The 14011-nt window shown below is 34.0% G+C and overlaps 1 protein-coding gene across 1 annotated transcript in view; it reads right to left on the reverse strand.

Annotated features, from left to right (window-relative positions):
- The window catches only part of PSMD14 (proteasome 26S subunit, non-ATPase 14), a 48585-nt gene that overhangs the window by 11769 nt on the left and 22805 nt on the right, over positions 1 to 14011 (reverse strand). Inside the window, exons 4-7 of the mRNA XM_049834598.1 lie at positions 13673 to 13744; positions 13224 to 13343; positions 12019 to 12089; positions 10900 to 11050 (exon numbers count right to left, since the gene is read on the reverse strand). Of these exons, the coding sequence (XP_049690555.1) occupies positions 10900 to 11050; positions 12019 to 12089; positions 13224 to 13343; positions 13673 to 13744 (414 nt within the window). The remainder of the gene's footprint in view (positions 1 to 10899; positions 11051 to 12018; positions 12090 to 13223; positions 13344 to 13672; positions 13745 to 14011) is intronic.

Here is a 14011-nt window from a genome sequence, read left to right on the forward strand (position 1 = left end):
TTTTTTCTGAACAATAATAAAACCAAAACATATTTCAGATTTACTATGCATCAGAAGCATGCCATCTGATACTAATGCTACAAAAAAAGGAATTAAATTTTAAAAAGCGTAATTCTCAAAAAGATCTGAAACAGTTTCCATATATACATTCTTTATAGTAACAAACAAAATAATTTTATTTTTTCGGTTTTTATCACTATTAGATTTTTTCTTTATCTCAAAACACTTGACAAGCTTTTGTATATATATCTGTGTTCCATTTCAACCAGATGCTCTAATTTATGCACACCTGGAAATACCCAACCATAACAAACAGGCAGTATAAATTTAAAACTCAAGCAAAGCAAAAAAATTCCACACCACAGGTTCTTCAGAGACTAGCTAGATAAGGGGAAAAAAAATCCAAGCAAGTAAAAATTTACCCTGAGGAGCAAGAAACATGAACTTGGCAGTATACTATAATCACAAGGAGCTGCTTTATAACTTACTAACAGTCATGCTTCTAGATTTGAATTTAACTGAGAACTTCGCTAGACAAGGTCGAGCTTATCCAAGAACAAATGGCATTGTCCAGCATGGATTTGTTTTGGGACTTGAGTCACGTAAAATGAAAAGAAAACCCAATATAAAAAAAAATGATTAAATGTGGTTTTGATAATAAATTCAACATTTCAGTTGGTGTTCTCAAGGTTATGTTTGGATAAATTTCACATTAAAATATGAGAACTAGCTGCTAAAATATTTGGGTGAATCTGAATATTACTCTAGCATCTTAATTCTGACCAGAAGTAATTTTTCTTATGTTTCAGGTACTACCTGTGTGGGAAAGGATTGCCCGCTCTATCTGTCCTCCTGAAGGAATGAAATGCATGTATTTCCTAAGTAGAACAAATATCAATCTAACAGAAAGTGGTATGAAATATTAAATCACAAATCACAAATATTAAGCTTTAGAAAGGAATAAAAGCGCAATTTCTACCATCTCAGAGGGCTACAAAAAGTACACATGTGAATGATATTTCTCGTCTCAGTTGCACTGTGACAACCAACGGTAACTAAATACTTTAACTACACTAAGATTAAAGGAATTTGCTGCTATCACTATAGCAACCATCTTAAAGAAACTAACATGCTCAACAACCTGGAGGCTAAATTTAGACCTAATACGCAATAAAAACATAAATACAACAATAAATCCTACATATTCATTTCTATGAAATGTAATAGCTTTTTTTCACAGTAAGCGCAAATCAGTCCCTCCTTTAGACGATTATATCAAAATAGACTCATTAATGTCCAGTGTATTAATGAGCAATGGGTGAAGTAGGTGTTAATTATGCCACAGTAAGATTCAAGAAAAAAACCCCAGTGAGCACTTGAAGGTGTGTACAAGCTGAAGTCTCCCCTCTAAATTTGTATATTTTGAAGTACAGCATGATGCAATCAGATGACAGCAACATGGTCACCCCGTATTCTACAATGGAAACTTTAGACACAGTATTTTGAATAAATAACCTCTAAGGATTAATTAAAAGCAGTACAAAAACCTGCGCAGTTATTTTTCTTGTAAGAAGTCAGTATTTCTCATCCAAAAATTTTAAGCTTTCATTGTACTTAGATTACCTAATGCAGCGCAGCGTGCACTGTTTTAGTGAAAACTATCGTTTCCAAGCTTCAGGCTAAATTCCCTTTCTGTAAAGACACAAAAAGTTAAACAAAAGTCTGTGCCATTGGGATATTTTCCAGATATGTGAAGGTAAATATATTTTTTTAAATGCACTTCCATAGTGCAACTCTTTCACCACTCTGACCATTTAATTCTTCCTAGTATAAGTGTCTTCAGACTTTTCAGAGGTCATTTCAACAGCAGACAGCTTATAACAAAACCATTAGCAGTTTGGCTAGCTTAAGGAAACCTCTTACTTTCCTTTTTTGTTTATTATCACTGCATGAATCTGCAGCATATGAGAGTTTATAATTTCTCAGGCTTGTTAAATTCATGTTAAAGGTCTGTTTTCTTGTTGAATAAATTTTGTTCATATAATGCTGCCTATTTCATATACTGAGTCTTTAATAGCACCTTTGGTCTATGCGCAACTCACAGATCAAAACAGAGGACTAAAATAGGGGTTGATGATGCTATTTACATGTGTGATTCCTGCTGTCTTCTTGTTAGTAGCTTTAATATAATAGAAGACCTTGTCTGTTTTGTAATTAACACATCTTTACTGGAGAGATATTTGGAAGTGATTGCTGTGAATATACTGGTTAGTAAAATAAACACAATCACACACCACTTTCTGTTATCAGACAAATTTGTGAATTGTACACATTATACTCCAGATCAACAAACTGTGATATAACAGCCAAGTAGAAGACACATTTATATAACCCTTTATTTTTCTGAAAATATGTATTCAATCTGACCTTGCAAATATAATTAGCTTGTGGGATGTGTGGATTTCAGTACCATGGATGCTTTACTAATTGCAGCTCTTGGAAAAAGATACTAAATATTTGGAAGCTGCCAATACAAAATAAAAACTGCATCTTTTTGTACATCTGTCTTAGCTTCAAAAAGCATAATAATCTAAAAAACAATAACTATAAAGCATTTTTTAAGCATTTCTCTAGTGTCAACAACCCACAGTCCAGCCCACGTAATATATTTTTAGAAAAAAATTTACAATTATCTTCAGTGTACTTTAATAAATTTGAGAATAGCTACAATTAATATGATTCATAGTTATTCATAATCTGAAGACAAGCGCTGGACTCCTCAATTGCTAACTAGAAAAAATCTGGCCTTTATAGCCTGCACATAGTTATTAAAAATAATGGCTTGATTAAAATTTAGGATGCTTAGTAGCCAGACTTATTTCAGCTGCTTCTGAGAGGGTGAATGCCATATATATATATTACCACTTTTTCTAAAACAGGCTTAATAACTTTGTGGGATATTTTTTACAAAAAAAAAATAAATTTATAAATTCAAGAGTACTTTACACACTTGATTCTTAAATCCCTCCAATATCGAATGTACAAACAATACTGAAACAAAAATAGTCCTGTTTTGCAAGACCCACTATATTTTAATGGTAAACTTCAGTTAGAAATAAGTCAGCCTTTTATGTTTAAATTAAAAAAAATTCTAACATCAGTATTCTTTCCAGTGAAGAATCTATGACATATGGTGACTATCTTTAAAAATGTATTGTGTCCTTGGAATTCAAATAGCAATGTATTGCTTATGCCATATATTTATGAACAAACATACCAGTGCTTAAAGACAACTCTGTGAAGGGTATAATGTGGTTATGCCAGGTGTGGAAAAAGAAGTAATGTCCCATCTAAAATCTCTTTTATCACCTGCAACTGACCTGTTATCAACTGCTTAGTTTGTTTCTAGATTCTTTAAAAATGAAATGGAACATGTGACCTGAGAAGTGCAGCTCGGGTTTATGACCATTTCGTTATTTATGCTGCCATGCACTGTTAGACAACTACAAGTGAAGAACATCTTCTGTCCCCTGTAAGCCCACAACATAAAAAATTCAAAGAAATCTTACTTTTTATGCCATTTCCAATGAAAAGCACTAAGAACTGAAACTGACTCATGCCAAATGCATATCACTGAATTGCTGTGATTGTGAGTTTGAAGTTTGCAACATGGAAATTATTTATAAAATGTCAATTTTAGCTCTGGAAAATATATTCCTAGGAGTATGTGCATTTTCCTTCTCTGTCCTTAGAGAATTGCTTACTTGTGGTCAAATCCGCAGTACAACTTGAATATCCATACTGGGAGGGGAGAGAACTACAGTATAATACATTTATCTTGACAAGTGAGGGCATGCATCCATAACTCCCAAGTAGCAAAGCCACAAGTTTTAAAGCTATATGCCTTAATGAAGATAAATGGACTATTCTACATCCACCATGCCAAAAGGAAATTAAACATTTAATACTTTTCAACAAAAAGTCTTCTTGGAACTTTTTTTGTTTTAAGGACAGACATGAACTGAAGTAACCTATGTAAATGGTTTAGTAGGTAAACACACATCACTTAATTAAATCACAAGAAGTCCAAAGGACATTGCATAACAAATTTTTAAAACACCAGCATTGATATTAACAGTTTTGGCATCCCATTTAAAAAAATTAGGAAGTAAAATATGCAAAATGTTATTCTGAATATGTGCAACTACCATAAAAAACGTTGGTTTTCAAACAAAATGGTAACAAAACAGTGGTATACTGGCAGTAATGAAACAGTTCAATACTTTGTAGTTTATGGCCAGGTTTAGAAAAACACACTGTGAACTGAAAACACTGAGTGGCCTACGCTATAGTGCAGATACAATTAATCTCTTATAAATGTGATTCTTCAGGGAAAAGAGCATCAATCTTTACTGAATCAACAGGAATCAAACCAACACAAATGTATCTACTTCCTTATTCTCCAAATCAGGCTCCTATAGACACTCGGTTCTTGCCTAGATCAATTTAAGATGTTTGCATCTCTGATATGCAGGCTACTGCACCAAATGCTCTGTTCAGTCAATGTTAAGAAATACCGCAGTACTATACGAGTATCTAAATGCACTAGACATGGTACGAAATGTACTGAAATGTACCCTTGAAATTTCAACCAAAATTACACATTGTAAAGTTATCTTCTCTATTTTAGAATTTTTCCCTTTACAATAGAAAAGTGTTAGCAAGTCCAGTTCTAGCAATGGAAGTTGTTCCGGGTATAAAAGATTCTGACATAAAGTTTTAGGTATCACATGTTTTAAAATATATTTTCTTGTAAAATATTATCTGCATAATAATTCACAATAAACAGACGTCTCCAAAGCAGTAGTGACAATATAGTCAATTTACTGTTTTGTTTAGTTGTTTTTAATTAATACATTCAAGCTGTACCCTAATGACTGTTGAATTCACATGTGCCTAGGGAAGACTTATTAAGGTAAAGGTTATTAAGACAAATGCACCAAGTAGGGAGGGGGAGTTGGGTATATAAAGAAAATCTTGTTAGGTGGCTCCAAGCTACTTAGCATGCTCACAAACTTAGTGGGCTATTTTAAATTTCAAATTTCAGGCATTATAATAGTCTCCCCACACATCTCATTTTAAGGATTGCTTTTTTTCTGCCGCCTTAAAAAAACAGTCACCATCTCCAATCCTGTGGTTAATTCAAACAAACAAGGGAAAAGGAAAAGGTCAAAGGAAAAATGATAGCACTCTGATAAAAGAGCGGAGGTCTGAAAACATGGAATCTTTCAGAAAACTAGTGTAACACTTGTTCAGCTGAAGAAAATTGTTTAGGCTAGATGATAATTCTAACATTCAGAAGAGTAATTGTTAAATCTCTGTCTGCTTTTGTTTCACTCTTTCAGACTATCAAGTAATTACCAAGTTATAAAACCATTCACATACATATTTGTCTTGGTAAGTTGGGAGGATTTGCAACACAAAAAAATGTCTCAGGAAAGGAGTTCAGCTGCCTTTCCCTACATAAGTCACCAAGCTGAAATAGTGTAGTGCATAGAATATTTAATCTAAACTGGAAAGTAAAAGTAACAGGAGAGATCAAAACTATTTGCAAATTGCTATTCTTATGGTTGGCACTCAGCAAAATAACCATCTCTTACTCCAAAGAGTTAAAAACTGAAATCAGCAATTAACAAAACCATACTGCTCATATACATAAGTAATCACGCAAAGGTTGCCACCTAGATTTAGAAATACCAATGGGCAAAAAAAGAGGAAGAGGAGTGTTTTAAGGAAGAGGTTGCCAGAACAGGTCATCCAGCAAATGAAAAGCAAAGCTCTGTTCAACCATATGATCTGTTGGTTTCATGGTGGCATTTTATCCTACGCCTACATAAATTTTGTCCATTCTGAAAAATGGACAAAATCTTATTAGCACAATAAGAATTAAAAACATGTTGGAATACTACAAAATTTCCAAGTACAGTATTTGAGCCACCAACCTTTTACAATAGGCATAGAGTGCTTTATCGTTCTAAATACAAATCTGAATATTTAAAGATACCATTTTTCTTTGTTAACAGCTCAAAAGGACTTTGAGACCTGCACCTTGCTCAAGATGACCTTGGCTTTGGACAGACGCAACTTCATTATGGACCTCTAGGAGCACCTCAGCTAAGTTCTCTTCCCCTCAGCTCTTCATTTGTACAAGGAGGATAAATCCAGCACCTCTCTCTCTCTGCCCAGAGAATAGCTATTGTAGGACAAATAATACTTTTTTTTTTTTTTTTAAAACCCATACAGTATAACTGTCCCTTTTGGGGCCTTCCAGGAGCATGATAAGAAAAGAACAAATGATATACAGTTCATCACATTTGTTGCTCCTGTTAAAATAAAATTCTAAAGATCTCATAAATTGAACAAAATGAAGCAATTTATGACTTCCACTGAAAAGAAACTGCTTTAACAAAATGGTTTTAGACTACAGCCCACATTCTGGCTACTCTTTGAAGTATCAAACCTTCCAATTCCAGAAGACGTTACTTGAACCACAGAACAAGATTCTTCAATGATGTATGTGGCAGGAGACAGTCGTAATAAACTGAAATGAGGAGCTGCTAACTGTACACAAGGGAAAAAATATAACTGCAAGAATAATAAAGTACTGGAACAGGTATTCCCGTGAAGCTGTTGCATCTCAAGACTCAAGTGGACAAAACCCTAAGCGAGCTGGTCTGAACTCAATATTGACAGTGTGCTCCGCACAAAGTTGGACTAGATGACCTCCTGGAATTATTTTGATTTACCCGGCTACCCAAATGTACATGTTTTTTTCTTCTTGTACCCTCTAAATGAGATTAAGATAAGGGTAAATTACCAGAGCAAAAACCTCTTTTATGAAAGTGGCAGGATATGGTTTAAGCACAAGATTAAGATGCGTAGCATATTTGTTTTTATCTGTCAGGTGTTTAACATGCAAAGTAGAATTTATAAAACATTATTGCAAAGACAAGTCTTTTCCTCAGCAAACAATTTAAAAAAGCATTTTTGCCATAAATCAAGAGATCTTCCTGCAAATACCTCTGACAGTGACTTGCTAGGAAAAACTATGGTATAACGGACATGAAATTTTGCTGTATGAACAAGAAATTTTGCTACATATCCTACTAAACACCACAAGTGCCAACAAACTTCTCAGATGTACAAAATGGACTTCTGGAAATTTTGAATTTTACCGATCCTTATGCCAGCAATTATTAGGGAAGGGAAACCAATGAACTTCCTCAGAACACCAAACCATTTTAAATGGTGACTTTTATAATAAAGATTTAAAGTTTAAAACAGTTCAAAAAAGAAAATACCACTTTTTTCTTAATTTAACATATATGTGTGCAACACAGTAAGTTAATGCTTTTGGAGTTAAAGACACTATGTTACAGTGGGTTTAGTGTAGTTATATTTTCCTTAAGAGGTGAGGAACAGCTGCTAAGTTAAGGTCCAAAAAAAAATTATTTTTAACATTTGGCAAAGGTATATAGTTCTCTCTACAGACATTTCAAAATGTATGTTGGAAATAAATATGAAATGTCAATATTTAGCTTTATTCCAGATCTTTAATGAAATTACTGCTTCTGTGGAATATTCTAAATATGTATTACAACTTCCATTGCACAGACTGGAAAACTGGAGGGGGTAAAATAAAGGTTTATTGGATGAAGCAACAGCTAGCCAGGCTGCTCCACTGGCCATATTTCACCATGTTTACTTTGACTTCACTCATAGAAATCAAATTAAAAAAAAGCCAAAACACAAAGCTTTTTTCTCTCTGGGTTCTGATAACATCGACCTTCAGTTAAAATTCACTGATCTGTTCTGAGTTTATTTTAGAGACAGCTAGAACATTATTAGCCCAAAAATGGCAATATACGGTACAGAGTCATGAAAAAGCATACTGTGTGTGCAAGAATACGTATGTAAAGTAATAAGATCACTATTTAGAATTACTTGTCCTTCATGTGTCCTATTATATTTATGTAATAATATCCCAGTCCTAAAATGGTCATTAAAGCAGTTGGCATTTAATCCACACATCTATATGAGGGTTTTATTTTTATATAAGGCATTTATATTACTTTTTATTTTTGCTCATTGGCTTTAAGACAACTTTTGTTTTTTTTTTTAACTGATGAGTATTACATGTATTCTTATCTTTAAACTGCAATCATACTCACCCGTCCTACTAGGTGTTTGGAACACATGTATCCAGACAAGGACAGCTAACAAAAGTTAACAAGTTTTTGCTTGCTACAAGTGACAGGGCAAACTGCTTTTTAATGCTTTAGCTAGTCAAGGTGAACCCGAGGCTCCTCATCAGAATTCATTTCAACTTCCCAACACATGAAAATAACCTCAGCCCCGGTTATTCTTCACTAGCACAACCATGACTGCTTCACTGACTATAAGCCATAGCAATTTATATGGGCATGGACCTGCCCTGAGGCAGGTTTAAAATTAGCTAATGTGTTATTTTGGACTTTGTTTTTAAATACATCTAATCTCAGTCAAAACAACACCATATTAAAATCATCTATGCCACATGTTCACTATAATTTTTTGCCAGACAGTTATGCTAGGAAAAGGTATAATGAGTGACGGTCTTGGACTCACATAGCTACATATACGAGCAAAAGCCCACCTGTATAGTGGCTACTACACCAGCAAAATTACCTCTGCAAGCAGTTCTTCTTTGGCTGGCACTGAGAAAAACTGGGTACTTCCCTGAAATAGGCTTAGCTTCAGTTGTTTAACACACAAAGAGGCACTGGACACCATAGTAAGGCAGCCATGCACATGAAGCAGTCAAACCTCACCTAAGAAATCCCCTTGAGCTCTAATATATCTGTTCTTCTCTCAGTTCATCTAAAATCAAAATACATTTTAATATAAGCGATCTTGCCGACCAGGATCATAAAAATCATACACATTCCATAGCCCAATCTCACCCCCAAACCCAAAAAATTAATTAGAAGAAGTACTCATAATTTGGGGGATTCTCTTTATTTCTAAGCTTTTAAGGATGCACTTGTCAGAAATGTGACAGATGTAAACCTTTTTTTAATGTGAAACCTGAGAATGTAATTTAATCTGACTGTAGCAGCTAGACACGTATGAAAAACAAACATTACAAGACTTCCAGTGATCTCAAATACTGGCAGCAATGCTGTAAGAAGAGCTGTAATTGAGAAACATATAGATGGACAAAAATTTATTCATATTCAAAATAAATATGCCAAAGATTATTTTCTTGAAGAGAACAAAGATGCTTAAAGATGGCATCTGTGTCAGAGTGGCAAAAAAATATTTTCCTTTTTTTAAAAAAAAAAAAAAAAAACAAACCAAAAAACCCCCCAAAACTAAGCACTTAGTGAGCAAGTGTGATACAACAGTAGTGTGACTTACTGGGAGGCTTTTCTCCTTAATGTATTTAATACCTAGTGAGGTCTAAATTAATTACTAGTCTAGTCCTGAAAATTATATTTTGACAAAATAAAAAGAATCCTATTTCAACATTTCTATTGGAGTGGAAAAATAAGAAAAAGCAAAAGGAAAAAGTTCTAGAAAAAATAAGTCTGGAGTAATTAAATATTCTACTGCATCTTCCCCCCCCCCCCCCCCCCCCCGCAAAACTACCTAAATTTTCTTCTACTCTTTATGCAATTTAAAAGGGAGCAAAATAGTTTCAGATGTCTAATAGCTTCCAAACAACCAGAAGCTATTAATTTTTCAATTGCCTGTTACATAAACGAATTTGCTATAAAAAACAGAATTGAAAAAACCCAACTGAAAATGCAACTGTAGCTTCAGAATATTCTATTATGAAATTAAGGGAACCTGTAGTGGAATTGTTTGGTAGCTTCAATATGATCTGTCTCACAGGAAATATTATACTACAGCTTTACAGACGATGAACACTTACTTTTTAAATATTTATAAATTTACATTAATATCATCTATATATACCATGACGCATTTCAATAATTATTCTACAATACAATGGGAGTGCATGCTCAAACAAAACACCTCAGCAGTATTTTAAAGCAGTAAACCACCTAGCCAATTTCTGTATGTTCTGTAGTTTTTCTAATCCATTCTCCCTGTGGTTGAGCAAAATCGAATTGCCTCTCACATTTGCAGACAGCTCTGTGAAGGTGATAATAGAGCTGCTCCCTGCTGTCATGAGGCAGGAAATAGGAAAATGGCATATGGGGCTAGAAAGAAATAAAAAGAGAACTAAACAAGAACAAAAGAGATTTCAACAAAGGACAACTATAGCCCAATATGCTTTGCAAGTTAATCTCTTTTCATAATCATTTAACATACTTAATCATTTATCTGAACACTTCTCAAACTCAAATGCTTGATACCAAGTCTTCTGTAAAGTTTTATTGCCCAAAACATTTGGAATAGAAAGGATACTAAAAGCCATCATATGCAATGCCTATAAATCAATGCCTTCTTAGTACCCACATTAAGGGGCTGAACCTATTCCAATCTGTTAGTAATTGATCTTAGATTTTCTGGCTAAAATGTAATATCTGTAACAATGTATAGTTGAATTATTAGTTGCAAACATGTTGAGTGACACCTAAATAGCAAAATATTAAGGGAGGATTATGACTGGTTATGTGTACTGACAATATCAAAGACTTTCAGCCTGTTTAAGGACTACTGATGCAAGATGCAGAATAAACTAAAAATGATCTTTTCATTTGCAATGAGAATTTTTTTTTTTAATGCAGAATGGGCCTCCAAAAAATCAAGAACTTACACATATTTACAGTGCTTCTATATTAAATCTTACTGAAGTACTTAAAAAAAAAAAAAGCAAGCCTACAATACCTTTCCTTTTACACTCTGAATGGGATCCACCACCACAGCAACAGCTCTTTCTGATAAGGCTTCAAAGCTCTGCTGAGTATTGATATCTACACCAGACAACCAACAGCCAAAGCCAGGGTGACTATGATACCAACCAACTACCATCTCAGGTCTGAAATAAAGAGGACATTGAGATTCTTAAATATAAAAACATGTAACACAAGAAGAAATAGTAATGTATAAGGGCATAAATTAGGATGAGCTGTGGAAAAAACACCATTAGAAATATTTAAATTACTCACCATAGCATGGTGAAAACATGGACATGAATAAACGCGACAAAAGAAGGCTATCATTAAGGGATGCACATTAGCAATGGTAGATCATGCTTTCAGTTTTTCACCCTGTTACCACACCTTCCCTGAACCAGTTTTTACCCTTTCAGCACTTGAGTAAATATCTACTCTTTAACTCCTTGGCGTCGAGGGTTGAATTTTCACGGCAGAAAGTCCATTTCAGACATGGGCAACGGGAACCAACGGTGGGAAAGGATTAAATATCAATTAAACCAGCAGTAGAACTAGGAACTCAGTCAAAAAGCAATTTGCACTGTTCTGTTCAGCTGCTGAGCCTTTTGCTAACATTAATTTTGAAGTTTTTCCCACAGTAAAAGAATTTGAGCAAGGAAACGACAACTGTTCAGAGGTAGGAGTGAAATAAAAATTTGTTTAAATACTAGGATCTTTTACAAAATTATTTTCCCTTTCTTTTCATTAAAATTGTTCATAAATAAGCTAAAACTTGGTAATTTTGTATCTTAATCAGAAAAAAATAAAAAAAAATAATCTCTTAAGCAGGTACTGTCTAGTAACTGCCTATACTAAATTGAGCAGCATTCTAATCTTTCTGTGCAATAATCAAAGCTGTAGGTTTAACATGAGTGACAACCTCCTGACAACTGAAATGCAGGAGGTGGACTGAATTACATGCTCTGCTACTCACCCGATTTCTGGGCCAATTACTTCTTTTTAAACATTATTAATACCCCCTATATCACTACTTTTGCAGAAAGCCAGCTGTTTCTTTTAAACAACATGCAGGGAGTATTTGTTACTGTCAGCCCTATTTAGGGTGACTTACCTTCCTGTCTGTTTCAGCATATCCAACATTTTTGCTTGAAATACAGGATCAACTGCCTCCACACTGACACCCTGATGTAGAAGACAGACAAAAGTCATAGTAGTTGTACATAAAGCAATATTGTCTTTTAACATGTTACTTTCCACAGACAAAAATTCAAACACCGTTCATAAGCATCTGTTTAAAAGGGGAACCTCACTCCTTTAGAACTACTTGATAGAACACCCTTAAATGTAAAATATAATTTTTATAAATACATTTCAATGTGATTTTTAAGATGCTGAAAGAAGATTTTGAATTGCTATTTAAGTCATCTCTACTATGAGTAAACATGATTGAATAGGCATAGGAATTCATCTTTTCCTCTTTTTGTTCTGCAAACTCTGGCCCATTGTTTCTCACAAGTTTAGCCCTACAGGTTTTATTCAAGATAAATATCACATACCAGCTTTTTGCAGATTCTACTTATACTATAACATGCATGGAATAAACTCAGGACAAAAGAATCTGAAAATTTCATTGATGTGCAGCTCTGAATTACAAAGGGGTCCATGCTTCTTTTAAGAATAATATTTCATTCAAGTTACACAAAAAAAAGCATCATAAATTCCAATTATACCCACTGGCTCATCTTCTCTTTAAAATATCTCTTCATAACATGAATATTCTTATTTAAAATTAAAATACGTAATTTTTTTCACGTCACAAAAATATCATTTAAGAGACATGCCACTGTAAGAGCTGTTGAAGAGAGCAAGTTTGAAGTATATCTTATAGCACTATCACACTTCAGGGCATGATACACTTCTAATCAAGCTTTTTACATTTTGAATTCTTCCCCTGGCTCATAGTATATGAGTTCTTGAAGTTACCAATTTATAAGTCTTATAAGTGATATTATACCAATATATGTATACATACGTAAAGACCAACATCTCCATATATTGATACACACACTACACACTTACATACTAGTCTTTGCTAAAGAACCAAACCAAAACAAAAAAACCTGAAAATTTGTTTTAACTAATTGTTTTTTCCTGAAACCCTTAAATCCATTAGACACGTTTGCATTGTACCTAGTAGGTTATACCTTAAGATTGTATAAATGACATAAAGCAGGAAAAGCTTTTTTAAAAATATTTACCATAAGGAAAAGCAAACAAGCAAACAAAATTATCAAGGTCTAGTTGCAAAGAACTCACCGTTCCTGACTGTGGCATTGCAAAAACATCAATCACTCTCACAGTGTAATCATCAACAAATTCCCCGAGCATCAGACCCATAACTTCCATAGGGACACCAGCACGACCATGCTTCAACATCTGGAATTAAGACCAAATGACACTGTATGTTTAACAGGAGGTTCAAGTTTGACTTGGGATAGTTCTTTCAGCCTTTGTTGATCTATAGATAAGTTGCAACTTGTAGCACTTTTGGAAACTGTAAGGAACTACAGAATAGTAAAAATGAAGTCAACAAAAAAGAAGTAATTAAAATAAGTTTCTTACTCTGAGTGTTCCAAACAGTATTAATTTATTTTAAAAATTAGTCTGACTAGCACCTAAGGAGCACAAGTCCATAAACTTTGGATAGCTGCCAGGTGCTTTATCTCCAGCACTACACACAGATGCAGTACACACAGAACACTTACTTTCAGCAGTGCAAGGGAAGAGATATAAACCTGTTCGGCTGTATCGACCGCAGGAGCATCTGTTGGTGGCCCCTATGAAAAGAATAAATAATTATTTTCTCCACCATTGTTATTCTGAAGTTTCTAAACATTTTCTTTTGTTTTCCATATTACAAAACTTACAGAAAAATGCATATATAATTGTGACTTTGTGTTAGATGAAGTTCTTACAAACAAAACCAAGAAAAAGCACACCCAAACCCCAAACACTTCTTTACAGTGCCTTCTTCATTAGCCTATTTTATAATACAAGTCACCTAGCCATCATCCCATCTCCCCCGCGCCCCAAAACAATACCAG

Source organism: Accipiter gentilis, chromosome 1, assembly GCF_929443795.1.
Source record: "Accipiter gentilis chromosome 1, bAccGen1.1, whole genome shotgun sequence".
Taxonomy (NCBI): Eukaryota; Metazoa; Chordata; class Aves; order Accipitriformes; family Accipitridae; genus Astur; species Astur gentilis.